The 17,365-nt window shown below is 54.2% G+C and overlaps 6 protein-coding genes across 6 annotated transcripts; 5 read left to right on the plus strand and 1 right to left on the minus strand.

Moving 5' to 3' along the window:
• Positions 1-761: 761 nt before the first annotated feature.
• KAR4 (Kar4p) lies at positions 762-3,051 on the plus strand. The gene is made up of 7 exons (XM_076641364.1): positions 762-1,048; positions 1,163-1,270; positions 1,389-1,787; positions 1,879-1,948; positions 2,017-2,124; positions 2,200-2,239; positions 2,314-3,051. The coding sequence occupies exons 1-7, from the start codon at positions 789-791 to the stop codon at positions 2,709-2,711; spliced, it is 1,383 nt and encodes a 460-aa protein (XP_076494895.1). The 5' UTR covers positions 762-788; the 3' UTR covers positions 2,712-3,051.
• Positions 2,935-3,567, plus strand: BDY24DRAFT_395842 (uncharacterized protein). The gene is made up of 2 exons (XM_076641365.1): positions 2,935-3,329; positions 3,400-3,567. Exons 1-2 carry the CDS (start codon positions 2,942-2,944, stop codon positions 3,480-3,482), a joined length of 471 nt encoding a protein of 156 aa, XP_076494896.1. The 5' UTR covers positions 2,935-2,941; the 3' UTR covers positions 3,483-3,567.
• A 1,590-nt stretch (positions 3,568-5,157) lies between these two features.
• BDY24DRAFT_395845 (LIM domain-containing protein) lies at positions 5,158-7,106 on the plus strand. The gene is made up of 9 exons (XM_076641366.1): positions 5,158-5,481; positions 5,572-5,652; positions 5,734-5,768; positions 5,833-6,220; positions 6,302-6,316; positions 6,415-6,434; positions 6,504-6,528; positions 6,614-6,694; positions 6,789-7,106. Exons 1-9 carry the CDS (start codon positions 5,410-5,412, stop codon positions 6,825-6,827), a joined length of 756 nt encoding a protein of 251 aa, XP_076494897.1. The 5' UTR covers positions 5,158-5,409; the 3' UTR covers positions 6,828-7,106.
• A 480-nt stretch (positions 7,107-7,586) lies between these two features.
• Positions 7,587-10,819, plus strand: BDY24DRAFT_395847 (uncharacterized protein). The gene is made up of 3 exons (XM_076641367.1): positions 7,587-9,678; positions 9,764-10,187; positions 10,274-10,819. Exons 1-3 carry the CDS (start codon positions 7,824-7,826, stop codon positions 10,494-10,496), a joined length of 2,502 nt encoding a protein of 833 aa, XP_076494898.1. The 5' UTR covers positions 7,587-7,823; the 3' UTR covers positions 10,497-10,819.
• A 261-nt stretch (positions 10,820-11,080) lies between these two features.
• Positions 11,081-14,733, plus strand: BDY24DRAFT_443067 (P-loop containing nucleoside triphosphate hydrolase protein; the record flags this gene model as incomplete). Its single annotated transcript, XM_076644735.1, has 17 exons — positions 11,081-11,234; positions 11,304-11,365; positions 11,445-11,479; positions 11,558-11,919; positions 11,982-12,038; positions 12,235-12,303; positions 12,386-12,444; positions 12,526-12,992; positions 13,072-13,173; positions 13,236-13,309; positions 13,376-13,458; positions 13,523-13,638; positions 13,714-13,829; positions 13,908-14,118; positions 14,200-14,224; positions 14,310-14,549; positions 14,633-14,733. The coding sequence occupies 16 exons, from the start codon at positions 11,081-11,083 to the stop codon at positions 14,535-14,537; spliced, it is 2,220 nt and encodes a 739-aa protein (XP_076494899.1). The 3' UTR covers positions 14,538-14,549; positions 14,633-14,733.
• Positions 14,734-14,881: 148 nt separating this feature from the next.
• RPA49 (DNA-directed RNA polymerase I subunit RPA49) lies at positions 14,882-17,279 on the minus strand. The gene is made up of 9 exons (XM_076641368.1): positions 17,097-17,279; positions 16,808-17,000; positions 16,388-16,689; positions 16,224-16,297; positions 15,929-16,113; positions 15,652-15,813; positions 15,358-15,483; positions 15,088-15,234; positions 14,882-14,971 (listed from the first exon to the last, which is right to left on the minus strand). Exons 1-9 carry the CDS (start codon positions 17,221-17,223, stop codon positions 14,953-14,955), a joined length of 1,335 nt encoding a protein of 444 aa, XP_076494900.1. The 5' UTR covers positions 17,224-17,279; the 3' UTR covers positions 14,882-14,952.
• Between the last annotated feature and the right edge of the window lie 86 nt (positions 17,280-17,365).

Consider the following 17,365-nt stretch of genomic DNA (forward strand, 5'->3'; position numbering starts at 1 on the left):
GGAAGGGAGAAACGAGCAAACTTACCTCGACGGGAGCTCTGGGTTTCTTCCTTCTCCTACCAGAATCTGGTTCTCCTTCGTAGATTCCTGATCTGAATGAAGCCATCGAGAGAGGTCTTTCCTGGGTGCTGGAGAGTCGTGAGGAAGTGCTGGGTTGTTGAGCTGGGGGTCCTCCGTTGCTCGTCTGCTGTCGAGACTGCGGCCTTGAGGGTGGTGAGGAGGAAGGAGGTGAAGAAGTGAATGAACGAGGTTGGGTAGAGGCCCGAGTTGGTGTTGATGGGCTGAAGGTGGTGGTTACGGACATCTTTAGCGAGGAAGGGAGAGGGAAGAGGGAGGGAGGGAGGAGGAACGGGGAGGGGAGGGGGGGTGAGGCAGCCGAAGGGCCACTGGAGGCCGAAGGATTGAGTCTGTTGCGGGCGAGAAGTTTTTGGTTCCTTGAAGAAGGCGGGGAAGGCGTGTGAGGGATTGGAGCTAGAAAAGTCGAAGCGAGCCACTGGTGACCGTTGGAAGCAGCAAAGAAAGAGGGAAGCGAACCAAGCTTGTTCACCTCGTTCGATTTCGTTGCGGATCGTCAATATGCACAGGCCCTTGGCGAGAAATTCTTATGGGAACCGATCTTGAGATATCATTCAAGCTTGAATCGAATCTCTCCTCTACTGATCTTTAGGGTGAAAATTCTGAAGGAGAAACGTCAGACGTCTCGGGCGATGCTGACACCCTCCCCGAAGGAGCTTCGGCGAGTTGACCTTCAACTTGCTTCAACTGCTTCCTTCTCCCTTTTTTTTCCGATGGTCTCCCCATCTTCCCCCACAGCGACCCTCCTACAGACTCACAGGGATATCCTTCGCAAGATCCACGCCAACAGGATCGAGCGTTCTTCCATCGTAGCACCTTCAGAACACAAACTTCCCGACCTTCCTCCTTCTCCCTCCCCTTCCCCTCCTCCCTCCTCGCCAGAAGCTCATCCTCAGGAGCAGTCGACTCTCGACATCTCTCACATCCCGGAGGCTAAAAGGAGGAAATATGAAGCTTACTATCCTACCTACTGGTGAGTCTGATCTTGCAGGACCGGGAGGTGCAGACGGGGAGAGGAGAGGGAGGGAAGGAAGAGTCGAGCTGACCATGATCGTCCTCCCATCTTCTCTCCTCCTTTCAACATTAGCTGGGATGAAGAGACGATCAGGAACGATCTTCCAGAGAGGTACTCGGCAGCAGGAGAGTGGGGTGGAAACTTCATACATGGAGCTGAAGAGGAGAAGAGGTGCGAAGAGTAAGTCCTTCGATGTTGAGCTTGACCTTCAACTCCTTCCTCCTTCTTTTCCCTTCTGGCCGCTCTCTGTCAGGCTGATCTCGTTGCTCTCTTACCTTCGTCTCCTTATCTTCTCTAGATACCCTCGACAACGACGTCTTCTCGCCTTGAAGTCTGAAATCCTGCTCTCCTACGCCCATCGTCCTCTCTTCCTTCCCATCCCTCCTCATCTCCTCTCAACCGACACTGCCGTCTCGAAACCATCTGTCCTTCCGCCAACATCACAACCTACACTACCTCCTCCGCCTTTCTCGTTACCTCCACCTCCTTCACCCCTAGCAACTCATCTCCTCCAAACCATCGGCAAGGACGTTCGTTTCGACTCGATTCACATCTCTCCTCCTCCAGAGATGCCTTGGTCGGAAGTCCTCGCTCTCCCAATCAGGCAGATCTCGACAGAACCTGGATTCGTGTTTCTCTGGGTCGGGAAGGGAAACAAGGAGGGAGGACTCGAGAAGGGGAGGGAAGCTTTGACGAAGTGAGTTTGAGCTCATCGCGACGCAGGATTTCTTCTCTCGAACGAGTTGATCAGGAGCTGATCGATTGTCTATCTTTGGTTTGATCTGAAGATGGGGATTCAGGAAGTGTGAGGAGATCGTTTGGGTCAAGACGAACAAGACGAGGCAGGGAGGACCGGGAGTGAGTTCGAGCGGGTTCTCGTTCGACTCCTCGACGCGTCGACTGACCTTCCCTTCTTCGCCCAACAGATCGATCCCCCGACGGACTCGATCTTCCAGAACACGAAGGAGCACTGCTTGATGGGAATCCGAGGGACGGTCAGACGAGCGACGGACGGTTGGTTCGTTCACACGAATGTGAGTTTCGTCCTCGACTTTCTCAATGCCTGCGAAGATAATACTCGAGCTGAGTATATGTACCTCGTCTCCTAGATCGACACCGACGTCATCGTCTGGGAAGGAGACTCCGAAGGTTCGTCTTCTCGTTCGCCCTCCTCTTTCGACCAACCTGAGCTGATTTCCTCGACGCGTCTCGTCTTCTTTCAGATCCCCATCGAAAACCTCGAGAGATCTACTCCCTTATCGAGAACTTCTGCCTTGGCCTGCGACGACTCGATCTCTTCGGTGACGAGTCAAGAGCTCGACCAGGCTGGGTTACCGCTGGTTTCCCTTCGACCTCACCCTCCTCTCCCACACCTCCTTCCCAACCGACCGTCGTCGCAAAACTCGAGGCCATGGTCGATACTTCTGAAGCGATCGAAGCTGCTGCAACGGTAGCTCCGAAGGTTCTCGTGCAGAGGTTCAACAGGGACTCGTACCCAGCGATGGTCACGATCGAAGGAAAACACGTCGTTCCTTCGACGAATGGTTCGTTCTTTCTTCTCTCTTGTCCGCGTCTCCTCAGCTTCCTTTCGCTGATGATCCCTCTCCTACGTGTGCTTTAGATATCGAACTCCTCCGACCCAAATCTCCCAACAAGGGTCGTCCTCACTCCTCTCAATCCACCGCGTCGGCGACGCTCAACAACGGCGCGTCGAGTTCTCGAGCGACCAACCTTCCCACTCGACCTGCTTCGTCGATGAACCTTCCTCCCATCAACAACCCTTACAACATGGCTGGAGGGTATCCAGGAGGGATGATGACTCCGAACGGGATAGTTGGAGGCGGATTCGGGATGGGGAACTTCGGAGGAGGAGGAGAGATGGGCGGGATGGGGATGATGGGAGGAGGAGGAGGAGGAGGAATGACGGGAAGTGGGATGAATCCTCAGCAACAGCAGCAGATGATGATGATGCAGCAACAGCAACAACATCAACATCATCAGCAGCAACCTCAACAGTTCGTCGGAGGTCAACAGCAGTTCTTCGACGGCAGCGGATTCTACCCTCAGCAACAACAGCAGCAATCCTCCTTCGTCCCCCAGCAGAACTTCGGACAACAAACCTTCCAGCAACCTTCTCAATCTCCCAATCTCTACCAGCAGCAGTTCCAGCAGCAGCAGCAGCAGCAGGCTCAGCACCAACAGATGCTTCAGGAGCAAGCGATGATGCAGCAGATGATGAGTTCGTGCTAGCTTCTCTTCTTCGACGACTCCTGCTCTCTCTTACTGACTGTCTTCTTACTCTCAATCAGTGATGGGTCAATACCCTGGAGGAGGTTTCGGAGGAGGAGGAGGGTTCAACCAGGGCGGGCAGGGTGGAGGGTACGGAGGCTGAGAGCGAGCTCGCTGGCTTCTTAATGACGATCTTATGAACGATACGAACTCTCGTAACTTCGATCTACGAGAAAAAGGGACGTGGGGAGGGGCGAGAAACGAGTATGAAGACTGATTGGGGGACGAAACGTCGCGTCCGAGTCGGCCTTCTCGAAGACGCGAACGAAGTCCGATTCCTTTTCACCCTTCTCTTGAAACTTTCTCGCTCTCTTAGGCATCTTTCAGGGAAATCAGAAAAGCTTCGTTGCAGTCATAAATGTCCCGAATCCAGCAGGTTCCTAGTCTATCCGCAACGACCGTCCACGAAAGGGTCGAGGTCAAACCAAAGGAACTGACGAAGGAAGAGAAAAGTCCAGCTTCGTGCTCAAGAAAAGGAGAGCCGAGATGAAACTTTTCGACTCATAGAGGTGCGTTTAGGCAATGGTGCATCCGTGGAAAGCAGAGGAGGAGACTCTGATCCTGGCTGAGAGGAAAAGACGCGTAGCGTCGTTCAACCCTTTTGTACCTTTTCCAGTTGACCGAGACGCCCCTTGTTCAACTCCAGACGATATTCAGGCTTGCTCAGATAATCTATGAAACAGGCAACGGGGAATCAGAGGCGAAAATAGGCAGGAATCAAGAGGAAGGAGAGATCATCAAAGGGAACCCCGTGTTTCAACCCGCGTCTCCCTTTGTTCTCCTTTTTTTTCGTCCTCGTCTTCTTCCGGCGTCGCGCACTTGGCTAGGGCCTGCTTTTGGAGGCATCTCTTCTACTTCATCGACTGTTCCTTTTGTTCGAAGAGGAGAACAAGGGAGGATCCGAAATTCGAGCTCGAAACCGAAAGGTGCAAAAGCTCGACGAGCCTCGCTCCTCTTCCTTTCCTTTAACCACTACCTCACTCTTCACTCTTCACTCTCTACCCACCTTCCTTTCAAATCCCTCACTCTTCAACATGGACGCCTTCACCGCTATCTTCACTCCTTTCGTCGCCTCCGCTGCTGAGACCACCACCGCTCCCTCCGTCGAGGCGAAGCAGAACGTTGGAAACAACGCTTTCTACGGATGCATCGTCGCCTAAACCCAGTCTTTGTGAGTCTTCTCCTTCTTTTCCCTTCTTCACTCATCTACAAGCTCGAAAGAATCATGCTGACCTTCTCCTCCTTTGCTTCTTTGCCCTGAAGAAGACCTTGGGCTTGATGGGACGTTTTGGCGGTCGTCGAGGTTGAACCTGCTGGACTCGGGATATTTATGTTTTAAACGACGCTACTATCCTTCCCGTTTAACATGTCTGAGAAAAGCCTACCCAGATGCCCAGAGGCTGATAGCTTCGTTCGAGCAAACGACATTCGCGCGACGCGACTTCGCTCGAGTACTGTAGGTTTCTCGGTCCGCCGCATCGTCTCCTTCCAACCAGTTTGAAGTCTATATATCTCCCTCATTTTTTTTCTATGTGTCTCGGTCCGATAATGATGCTTCGAGAAACGAGAGAACGAAGAGCTCGAGGAAAGGCAGGCGTCGAGTGATCTCAGAAGTCGAGGGCAGCCGAATCTTCGCGTCGGAACTACAAAGCTAAAAGTCCTCCAAGCTCTGACTGAAGACCCTCTCTCGTCGGCTTCGAGGATATCATCAGAGGAAAGGGAAGGAGAGGAGAAGACGAGAGGCGACGTGACGACGTTCCCACCTCCTCTCGCCCTCCCTTCAAAGAGGGTGAGCTCGCCCTTTCACCCTTTCACTCCCAACCGCTTCTATCGAAACTTCAGCGAATCCACATTGGCTCTCAGCCCTTCCATACACAACTCCCATCGAGTCTTCGACTCAATTGTCAGCCAATTCCTACTAGGACAACCACCTCGTTTCACTCTTCGCCTTCGAAGGACAGCTCTCCTCCCCTCTCCTCCTCCTCGTCTCCCTCCTTATCCTCCTCGCTTCCCACCTCCAGCCTTCCACGATGTCGACTCTCTGTGCTCTCTGTAGGACTCCCGCTTACGCTGCTGAGCAATGCATCGGACCTGGGAGGAAGGTGAGCTCTATCGCTTCCTTCGCGGATGAGTGTGGAACTGGAGCTGAAGCTGCCTCGTTTCCTCGTCTTCGACCTTTTCTTGTTTCGTAGGTTTATCACAAGACGTGTTTGAAATGCACCAACTGCAACAAGCGTCTGGATTCTCACCTCCTGGTTGAACACGACGAGATGGTGAGCTCTTTCCGAGAGGGAAGGAAGGGAAAGTGAGCTCGGCTGACTCTTCCTCCTTCTCTTCTTTCCTCCTCTCTTCAGCCTTACTGCAAGCAATGCCACGTGAAACTGTTTGGGTAAGCATACTACCTCAGTAGGAACCTCCATAGTGCTCCGCTGAACTCTCGAACTCTTCTCCAGAACTCGAGACCTTCGTTCGCACAACCATCCTCAAGCTACACCTGCCCTCTCCTCCACCAGCTCTCCCACCTCTCCGACCTTCGCCTCCAACCCTCCAACACCACCTCGACCCAGCTTCCTTCCACCACCATCTCAGACCTACCTCTCCTCGCCCAAGCCTCGTCCTCCACTTCCAACGACACCCAAACCTCACCCGACCTCAGCTCGTCAGCTTCCCTCCGCCCCCTCCCCTCCTCCTCCTCTTTCCCCAGCATCCGCAGGAACAGGATTCCAGCCCGTAAAGGAGCGAAGTGCGGCTAGCTTGGCTGTCGGAGGAGGAGCTAGGACTGGAGGTTGGAAGGTTGAGGGAGGAGGAACGCCGAGGTGTAGAGGTTGCGGAGGTGCCGTCGTGGGTTCTCGTCTCCCTCTTCTCGTCGAATGACTCTCAAGTCGAGCTGATCGTGTTTATCTTCTTTTCCTCACTCGCCAGTATCATGCTGAGACTGTGAGTCTCCTTCGTTGCCCGCCGAAGGCAACAGGCAGCCTCGATTTCCGCCCTCCTTGAAGCAGTGTTGACTGTTCACCCTTTTCTCGCTTCTCAAGGTCATCGCTTTGGATTCGAAGTGAGTATAGTCGGCAATTAAATCGTCACGAATTGATATTAACCCGTCTGTGTTATTTTTTCGCTTCAGATGGCACGCCAGATGTCTTCGTTGCGTGCGTTCTTCGCGTCCGTCCGGCTCGTTGAAGGTCAAGCTGACTCCCCTTTTTCGTCTCGCTTCACGTTTTCTTCGTATCTCAGAGTATCTGCTCGACTACCGTCCCTGCCAACAAGGTCGCTGAGCACGACGGAGCGGTGTGCTGCAAGAATTGCTACGCGACGGTGAGTTGAAGTCTCCCTCCCTCTCTCGATCCCGAGCTCGGTAGACAAAAAAAGGCTGACCTCCTGAACGTGAACTTTCGCTTCTTCTCCTCAGACTTATGGACCACTCGGTGGTGGATACGCATTGCGCTGAGACTTTCGTTGTAGGAGAGACGCGTCGAAGGAGAGGAGGGAGGGAGAGGAGTACCCCCAGCTTTTGTTCTTGTTTCACCGGTCGCGTATTGTTTTATGCATATTTTTTCGAGCAAATCTTCTTCCCTCTGTCTCTGCGGAGTTTCTACGAGCCCAGACTCTCTCTACAGAAGAAGTGACCTCCGAGTGACATCGATCGACCACTGCGTAGAGAGAGAGAGGTGGAGGGAAGGGGAGAGAGAGGCCTTTCTTTTGGTACCCAACTGCTTCTTTCCCTTCCTTTCTAAGGATGCCATCCTCGTAACACCCACTCTGCCTGTACATTCCTCGACCTCTTCCTAATCCCATCGACCCCTACCCTTCCATGCTTCCGTCGCCTCGTCCTTTGTATCCCTCTCTTCAAACCACTCAAGCGTTCACCTCGGCGATGGAGCGACCTCTATCTGCTCGACCTCTCACTCCCTCCCCTTCGAACTCTCAATCAACCGAATCCACCGCTTCTACCACCTCCCCTCAGACTCCTCTAGGCCAAGCTTTCAACTCTCCCGGGGTGATGGAACGGAAGGACGGAATGGACGAAGCTGGATCGAAGCTCCTCCTCGAAGGCAGTGCGGTTCAGTTCACCAACAGAGCTCCCAACCTCCTCTCAGTCAGCTCTACCTCTCCACCACCAACTCCACCATCATCCTCTCACCCTCCAACCTTCACCTTCGAAAACTCCTCCCCTCAACCCTCCTCCCCATCAAGGATGGCCGCGGCAGCGGTCGCAGTCCTCCCTCCTTCCTCCCCTTCCTCCTCTTCGGCTTCCTTCCAACGTCGTCGACCTCCTCCTCCTCCTCTCACCCTCAACTCCCCAAAGAAACGGGAGCACAGTCTCGACGACAACCCTCCCCGTCCAAAAACACCTCTCACAGGCTCGTCGATCTCGTCGGACGCGTCCGAGGTCACAGAGGAGAAGCTCGAGCGGTTAGGCCTCGCCGTTCGAGGAAACCTCAGGATGAGACCTATAGGGCAAGGTCTCGACTTCACCGACGAGATAGTAGAGAGTCCCATCTCTCCTTCGGAAACGCCAGGAAGGACGATCAATCATTTCTATCCATCCTCCTCTCCTTCCCCTCCTCTCCAACCGTCGATCAACCTCCTCTCTCCCTCTTCCTTCCTCGTCAAGCTCTCTCCTCCCTCTACCTCCTCCTCCTCCATCACTACCTCCTCTTCACGTCCTCCCCTAATCGTAGACCTTCGCCCACTCGGCGACTTTCTCGCGTCTCGGATCCCTACCTCCATCAACATCGCCCTCCCTTCTCTCATCCTCAAGCGAGCCATCACGGGAACCTGGGCTGGAGCCAGCTGGAACTCGTTTTCGGGGTTCATCACGACGTTGGACGGTCAGGATCGATGGAAGGAGGCTACTGGACCGTCTGGGTTGAAGGACGGAGGAAGGGAAATCGTGGTCATCCCAGGAGATCGGTCAGGAAGCGGAGAGGGCGTTCGAGCGACTTTCGAGAAGCTCAACCGCTTCGCAGGGAAGGAGAACGATCTTGTTTGGGTGTTGGACGGTGGGATCGAAGGAATCGGGTCGGTGGACCACCAGCTTCTCATGCAGGGGGAGAGGTCGGTCTCTGAGGAGGACGCTCTGCTCGTCGGTCACTTCGGCGGCGCGTCCTCTCCTTCCTCGAGCGTAAACTCCCTCTCGAAATCCAGCATATCCATCAACACCTCCTCTCCATCCCCACCTCTCAACTCTACCTTCTCCCAAGGATCGCCACCTCCTTCTCGGACTCGCAACTTCCCGTCGAGATCCCTCACTCTTCCCTCCCCAAATCATCCCTCCTCGACCATCAAACCTCTCCTTTCCCCTTCAGCCATCGCCCATTTCTCTCAACTCTCCCCGTCCTTCTCCTCCACATCTTCGTCGGCATCCTCCTCGTCAAGTCCAGGAACGTCAGACGGTCGTCGTTCCAAGCCTCCTCCCCTTCAACTCGACACGTCCAGCGCGACGTCGCCTTCACATCCCTTCCCCGGCTCGTCTTCCTCCTCCTCCTCCCAATCTCAACCCAATCTCAACCACTCCGCCACCGATCTCTCCAACCCGCATTCCTCGCCCGACCCCGGAAAAGCACGACCACCGAAACTCAGCCTTCGAACGCTCGGAACCCAACCAGCAGGAGGTCCTCGAACGCTGAGCTTGGAGATTGGGAAGGGAGGAGATGGGTTGCAGAAGAAGGCTAGTCGAGGGCTGCTCATTCAGACCAACTTGGGAGATCGACGTACTTCTGGATCAGGTCAGGTCAACGGAGGATCGCAGGGAAGCGGAGGAGGAGGAGGCAACTCGGGAGGATCTCGAACACCATCCCAGTCCCTCTTCCCTCCTTCCTTCGCTCAACCTCAGACGATCCAATCCCTGTGCCACTCCCAATCTGGCTTCCCTCCTTCTCCATCCTCCTTCTCGACGAACATGGGCGACCTCACGCGTCTTCAACCCTCCAACGGCTCCAGCTCGTCGTCCTCGACGTACTACGGTCAACCCAACACTCCCTCGGCCGGCTCGACTTTCCACGCGTCTCCCTCCTCCTCAGCCGACTCCTCTCCCACGTCCGCCTCAGGTCCGGAAGCCTTCATCGTCTCTACCATCATTCCAGGATTCCTCTACCTCGGTCCAGATCCCACGACGGAGGAAGAGGTCGCTCAGTTGAACGAGGTCGGGATCAAGAGGATCTTGAACATGGCGGTGGAGTGCGACGACGAGTTGAGGTTGCAGGAGAGGTTCGAGGTGTACAAGAAGATTGGGATGAGGGATAGTGTGGAGGAGATGGGAGTTGCTAAGGGTCTGAAGGAGGGTTGTGCTTTCCTCGGTGAGTCCTCGAGTTCTCGTTTCGTCTCGACGCGTCTTGCTTCGTCGCTGACCCCCTCTCTCCCTTGACGTCCCTCTCTTCTCAGACGACGCTCGACTCCACTCCGCTCCTACCTACGTCCACTGCCGAGCAGGGAAATCTCGTTCGGTCACCGTCGTTCTCGCCTACCTCATCCAATCCCATCGCTGGGCCCTCAACAAAGCCTACGCCTACGTCCTCGAACGTCGAAAAGGAATCTCTCCCAACATCGGCTTCATGGCGGAACTCCTCAACGTCGAAGCCGAGCTGGGTCGAGCTTCTTCGCCGGGCGAGGGAAGCTCAGCTCAGGGAGCGGGGAGGGTTCGAGAGAGTCTTCCTCCAGACTGGACGTTGAACTCTGGTGGAACGGGAGGGTTGGGAGAGCACGATGAGGATTCGGCTTTGCTTGGGATGGGGATGGGCACTGCTGGAGAAGGGATGCACGACGAGATGGAAGTGAGGAGGAACGGGCAGTTTCATCACAAGAGCCGGTTGGTCCCGTCTCTCCTTCGTTCGTTCCTCGTTTTAAGATTCTCTTGCTGACTCTCCTTCTCCTCCCTTTTGTCGATCTCTTCAGACCTCCCGTCGATACCACCACCCTCCAACCTCTTCGTCGCGTTAGTAAAGCAGGTCTCGAAGGCGTTTCGTCGATGAATTGGGAATCAGGTCGCCGCCCGACGGACGAGTCTCACAGCAGCAGCAGCAACGGCAACGACGTCGAGATGAAATCGCCAACTCCTCGTTCACCCAACACACCTACAGCTATGAGTGGGATCCTCTCGCGGGACGGTTGGGTGTAGTCTCTTTGTCGAGGATCGTCTCGTCGTGTCTTTTCTCGTTCTCTCCCCATCCCCTTCCTCTTTAGTTCTCTCTTCTCCTTCTCTACCTCACACACGTTTAGTGCTTTTCTTTCTCCTCTCCTCGTCTACTTTTGTGCTCTCTCTCGTGCTCGTTCCTACTTCGTTTGCTTTACCTTGGGCTCAGCGTCGGACAGTTCACATCTCTCTCTCTCTTTTCCCTCGCTTCGTTTCGTTTCCCGTTTGCTCGTTTTTCATATACCCTTGCTGTGATATCTTCCTTTACTCTCACTCTCAACCTTTTTATTGCACTCAGATGCCATCCGCTTCGTGCTACTGGGAAGGAAAGGATCGAATGGAGGTCAGGGCTCGATTCCAGGACGCGTCGCGGGGCGGACGGAGAGAGAAGCAGGGTGGCTGTTTAGCGTCCGCGCCCTACGGCACGGCTTTGAGGGATCGGGAACCCTCTTCTTATCTCCACCTGACTCAACTCGAACGCTCGGTTATCGCTGAAATTCAGCTTTCAAGCTCTCGTCGTCTCTTCTCCCGAACCACCACCCACCCTCCCTCCCCACCATCCGTCGAAGATGACGGCCGACAAACCACTCGCCACTACTACCACCGCTTCTACGGACGGAGCCGTCGAGTCCTCTCAGTTCGCTGTAGACGACAAGAAGCTCACTCAGTTGATGAACGAGCTCAGATCGATCGGCGTCGACTCTTTGAACTTACCCGTTCCCGGTGCGTCGTTCTCTCTCCCTCTCGACCTTTCACCTCTTGTACTGACACTTGTTTCTCTTTTCTTTACAGTCGTCGCCATCAGTGGATCTCAGTCAGCCGGAAAGTCGTCTGTTATCAACAGCATCGCAGGTGTGAGTCGACGCTCGTTTCGCCTCTTTCCTGTCTTACCGACGCTCATGCCTCTTCCAAGTTGTTCCTATCTTGACGCAGGTTACCTTCCCTCGAGCCTCCGGAACCTGCACGAGGTTCGTTCGGTCCTGGTTGGGATCAGCAGGGAGAGGCTCGATGCGTTCGAATTGACGCCTCTCTTTTTGCGACCAAAGGTGCCCGATGGAGTGTCGAATGATCACAACGCTCGACGGAGAATGGAACTGCCAAATCAAGATCCGACGAGAGGTTGACGACGAGACTGGTCAAGCCATACATAGCGATCAAGCGGAGGTTCCCTTTGGTCCTCTCATCTCGGATCCCAAAGCTGTTGAGGAGATGCTTCGAAGAGCTCAGCTTGCTGTTCTCAACCCCTCCGTCTCCTCCGAGAAGTTCGTCTCGCTCGACCTCAGCAATCCCATCGTTCCCGGAACCCTTCTTCTTGGGTCGAAGAAGCAGTATAGCTTCACTCAGAACCTCGTCATCCTCGAGATCTCTGGACCCTCCGTTCTCAACCTCACGTTCATCGATCTGCCTGGTAAGTCGTCTTAGTCTTCGCTTTCGCATCTTCACGAAATCTGACCCGCTTTCGCTTCACAGGTATCATTCAAAGTGCTCGAGAGGGAGAGGACAAGAACTCCCCTCAGATCATCAAAGGTGAGTTCGACGCGTCCTCTTCGTTCAGTTCGTGAGCTGAGACGCCGCGGTTCTTCCATCAGATCTCTCTCTCAAGTACATCACGAAGGAATCCACCATCATCCTTCTCGCTGTCTCGATGGAAACTGAGTCACCGTTTTCTCAGACGTTCGAACGACGCGACTCGACTGATCCTTCAAATCGACTTCCGTTCCAGCCGAGTTCGAGAACCAAGAAGCTCCCAAGTTCGCCAAGGAGTACGATCCCGAGGGGAAGAGGACTATTGGTAAGTACTTGTACCACGCTTTCGGCTGCTGAGTTTCGGAGATTTCAACTGACGCGTCGTTCGATCCACTCTTCTCTCTCAGGCCTTTTGACGAAGCCTGACGTCGTTCGACCTACCACCTTTCGACAGTGGCTCCCCATCGTGAGTTGTGTTTCTTCCTCAAGTCCCCTGGCATTCAACTCAAGCTCACTCTCTTTTCTTCTTCGTTCACACTGCTCTCAGATCCGAAACGAGCGAGAAACGCTCACTCACTCCTGGCACGTCGTCAAGAATCCCGATGTCGACGACGGATCTTCAGCTCCCACTCCCGAAGCGACCAGGCTTCAAGAGCGAAAGTTCTTCGAAGACCTCCCTCAGCATCCTCAGTGGAAGGAGCTCGGTCCAGGACACAGCGATCGTCTCGGAATCCCAAGCCTCACCAGCAAGCTCTCTCAGGTTCTCTGCCTCCGAAATAGAGAGAGTCTCCCCGTCATTCGACAGATCATCCTGGACGGACTCGCCGAGACGGAAGCCAAGCTCTCCCACTTTCGACCAGCCCTTGAAGGAGATCCCACCCTCCTCGTCCTACAAGCCATCACCAACTTCGTCGCCGAATGTCGAACGTCTCTCGGAGGAGTCCCTTCGGCTGGTCGAGACGGTTTCGCTCAGGGAAGGAATCGGATCTGGAAGGCTTATCGAGGAAAGATCAGGTGAGACGCGTCGCGTTTTTCGAACCTCCTTGAGAAGCCGTCGAAGACTGACATGTTCCCACTTTCTCGTACACCATAGATCCGCTGCTCCCATCTTTCGAACTGTCGTCAAGAAGGATATCAAGACCGCTCCTCCGATCGAGGAACCTTCCTTCCTCCTGGACGCTGGACTCGTCGAGGAGTGAGTTCCGATCTTTTCTTCGATCTCCTTGCGCATTGTGCTGACGGACGCTTTATCTTCAGCAAATCGAAAGCAAGCAGCAACGCTCTCGACATGGACCTGGACGACGTTCGGGCATTCGAGCAAGGCGAGTCGAGTTTTCGTCGTTTCCGTTTCCCGTTCTGTCGAGTGGTCTGACATATTCCGACTTATCGCCTCGCAGACGGTATCACCAATGAGCTGGCAGGTAATGTCCCTTTCGCCGTAAAGGAGACTTTGATGCTACTCTCGAAGGGATCCTGGAAGGTGAGCTGAGTCGTTCTATTCTCGAAAAACGACGCTGAGCGCTCTTCTTCCTCTTTTCGCACAGAACCTCGCCGAAGTCTGTTTGGACGACACCTACCAACTTCTCAAGAACTTCATTGAGGTCATCGTCGAGAACCATTTCGGATACTTTCGAATTGGGCTTTTCAACGATTCGGTCAGGTACGTCGCGATGGTCTCGTCGACATGCGAGGCTTTGATTGTTGACTGACTCTCTCTCTCCCCTTCACTTCACAGGAGCGTCGTCTTCAAGCATCTCGAGGCTCTTCAACGTCAGACGAAGGAGACTCTCTCGTACTTCTCTGGACTCGAAGGCGCCGTGTTCACTCAAAACGAACATTATCTCGCCAGCTGTACGTTTCCCGCTCACGACCCCCTTCTCCTCTTACATAGCTTACGCTCGTTTCTTTCTTTCCCTTCTAAAATCACAGATAAGGAGAAGTTCCTCGCCGAATTCACTCGACAGAGAGATCGAGTGAAAGGGAGAAATCCTACTTCTCTCGGCGCGTCCGAAATGAACACCCTTCGCTCCGCTTTCGCCATCATGAAGATCTCCGTCAAGGACAGCGACTTCGAGGGGATGATTTCGAGGATGTCTCACGTTGCTGATCCCGATGAGTTCCAGTCGATTCTAGAGATCATGTTCGTTTTTCGTCTTCGTCTGCGCCCAAACCTTTTTGACCGTTGAGTACTGATCGTCTTCAATCTTTTTCGTTCTCTCAGGGCCGAGGTCAGAGCCTACTACCAAGTCGCCTATAAGGAAAGTTTCTCGATACCTTCGACGACCAAACCGGGCTGACGCTTTTCCCTCTCCCTCTTTCGTCTTCTTGCAGAGAGTTATCGACAACATCCCTCGAGCGATTCAAACTTCCCTCGTCGATGCGTTCGCCGACAAGATCCAGGACGCCCTCCTCGTCGAAATTCAACCCTCGGGAGAAGGATCCAAGGAACGGTGCGCTCGATTCCTCCAAGAGGCTCCCGACGTCGTTCACAAGAGGGACGAGCTCCTCGCAAGGAAGGCGAAACTCCAAGCCGCCGCCTTGAAGGTGTTGACGTTCTAGGCTTCTCGTCAGGTGAGTCAGATTCTCTTCCACTCTCGCTTGATCGTCCTCTTTCTTGAGTCTAAACTGACATCGAGTTTGATTCGTTTCGACAGGACTCGTCTCGTCTCCTGCCTCATCCGGTCGCGTCGATTCCTCGTCCCGTTTGCCTTTCTCTTACCTCTTTCGCATCGGACTTCTTTCCCTTACGAACTCGGACTCTTTCCCTTCTCGTTTTGACTGTCCTTTTCTCCTTCCTCACGAACTTCGATCCATACTTTTCTCGTCTCTCGCAGCTCTTGAATCGAAAGAAGGCCCGTCGTCTGCGTCGGCCTTCTTCTTTCCTCAACGAGAACTCGTAGAACTACTGGGAAGCAAAACAAGCATGATACCATCCCCAGAAAGCAACGAAATAGAAACGAGCTCATCCCTGAGATTATCGCTTCGGCGCTCCCCTGTAACGAAACCAAACGAGAACAGTCGAGTCAGCACGTCCGTCTCCGTCTCCTCTCGCCTCACCCCCCCTCCCTCCCTCTCCTTCAAATCCTCTAAAACTGATTCCAAAACTCACCTCGAAGGACCCTTGAACTCGAGAGGAACCTTGAGGATCGCCTTCTTGGTCGCTTTGGCCTCGGCAAAGTTCAATCCCAACCTGTCCCTCTCCTCCGCGTTGGGAGTGTCGATCTTGCAGCCGAGGGAGACGAAGATGGCTCGGGCCCTGTGGAAGCGAACGAGAAGAAATAACGGAAGTCAGCTCCAGCTTCTCGAGAAAAGAAAGGAGAGAAGGGAAAGGAAGGAAGGGAGGAGGAGAGAAGGGAAAGGAAAGGACGGGAGGACGAACTTGGTAGGCTCCATGTTGAGCTCCTTAGCGAGATCGTTGAGGTCCACGACGAAGTTATCGACCATGAGGCAGAGAACGAACATGTAGGAGTAGAGTTTGGTTTCGGTGAAGGGGGTCATGAGGGGTCTGGGAGGAAGAGAGTGAAAGGAAGGGAGAGAAGAGACGCGTCAGTTTGGGTTTCGATTCGATTGAGCTCGGTCGAACGAGATGAGAGTCGAGTTCGAAAATAACAAGATCCGTCTGAAGATACGAGAGGGAAAGGTGTTAGGCAGAGGACAGAAAGTTCGAACTCACTTCGTCGTTCCTCGAGGCGTCTCGGTGAAATGAGCGAGCAACGAATCGATGAGCGGCTTGGGCATCCTTCCTCCCATCTTTGCTGCCAGTTCGGTAGCGTCTCCGAACGCGTTCCTCGACTTCTGGAACATTCGGATGGCCGAGATGTATACCAGGATTCGCCTACGAACAAAATCAAACCAAAAAGACGAGACGCGTCAGGGACTTCGTTCGTCGGACGACCAGCAGCTCTCGATTGTACTTCGACACGCTCAAAGAGAAAGATAGAGGTACGCACATCTTCTCCTTACTAGGCTTCTCCATCGTGCAAAGGTTTCTAACCCTCCTCTTGACCCATTCGGAGTGCTTGAAGGGGAGCATGGTGATTCGATCCTTGTCTTCTTCGGCCTCGAGGAGTTCTTTGATGAAGGGTTTGAGGGAGGCGGTGACGGCTGGGGAGATGATAGAGGCGAGGGAGTAGGCCTGAATACGACCACGAGGTTGGTTGGGTAGAGAAGGAATGGTGGGAGGGCAGAGTGAGCTCGGGCAAAGGGCGACGGGTTGGACGCGAGGAAGGAGGGGGAGAAACGAACCTCGGAGGGAGTCTCGGCGGCCATGTTGGGTGGAGGGATAGGTCGAGCATCATCTGCGACTTGCTTGATCGTCTCTGATGGATGCAGAGGAGAAAAGGGAAACGAAGGTCAGCTCTCTTTCCTTCAGCCCTCCTCCCTCCCTCCCTCCTTCGTTTGGCACTCACCCTGACTCGGCAAGTCCTTCCCAGCCACCAGAATGCTCTCCTCCAACTGATTCCTCATTCCCTCCATTCCAGCCGTATCGATCTTGTTCCTCTCGGCTGTCTTGATCCTGCTCTTGCTCTTCTTGGTTCCAAAGGCCTCTCCGAGCTTGTTCCTCGCTTCTATCCGGTTGGCGTTCTCCTCGTCAGGGTTCTCCATGGGCTTGAGGTCCTTGAGACGCTTGACCGAATGGGAGAGGAGGTAGGCTGGAGTAGGGGCTAGGGTGAGAGTGTTGGTGGAAGGATCGTGGACTCCGAGGAGGTAGCTTTGAAGGAGAGAGAAGAAGGGAGGAAGGAGGGAAGGTGAGCTTTGGCGAATTTGGAGGTCGAGCGTCGACGACGAGGAGAGCTGGAGAGCTAAGAAAGGGAGGAATAACGACTTACCGACAAGGGTAGCCTCCTACTGGTTCTCCTACGTCAGGCTCGTTATCCCTGTTGGTCGAGAAGAACTCGACTCCGTTGGTTTCTCCTGCGAGAAGGGTCAACTGCTCCTCGAAGGGTTTCGACTCGTCCGTCTTGCGATCTCGGTAGAGCTTGAAAGGAACGTTCGTGGGAGCTTGGATGGAAGGGAAGTTGGCTGTAGAGGTGTAGAGAGGAAAGATGTGAGCTCGTACTGGAGGAAGGCGACGAAGGGAGGAAGGGAGGGAAGGGAGGGAGAGGTGAAGGAACGAACCGAGGAGGGGGCCTGAGGACGAGCTTGCCGAGGGATCAAACGAGACCTGAACTTTTTTGCTGGAGGAAGAGGAGGAAGCCGTAGACTTCCTCTTTTGGGATGAAACAGGAGTGGCACTCGTAGACATGGTCGGGGTTGGGAGGGAAAGGAAGGAAAGTCAAGCAGCGAATTTGGGCAGGTAGGTAGCATTCAATAGACGAAATGTTCCTCGAATGCAAAGCAAGGTGAAACGAGTCTGTAACGAAAATCGAGCCGCAGCGAAACCCGCA

This window comes from Mrakia frigida, assembly GCF_051309035.1.
Source record: "Mrakia frigida strain ATCC 22029 unplaced genomic scaffold BDY24scaffold_24, whole genome shotgun sequence".
NCBI lineage: Eukaryota > Fungi > Basidiomycota > Tremellomycetes > Cystofilobasidiales > Mrakiaceae > Mrakia > Mrakia frigida.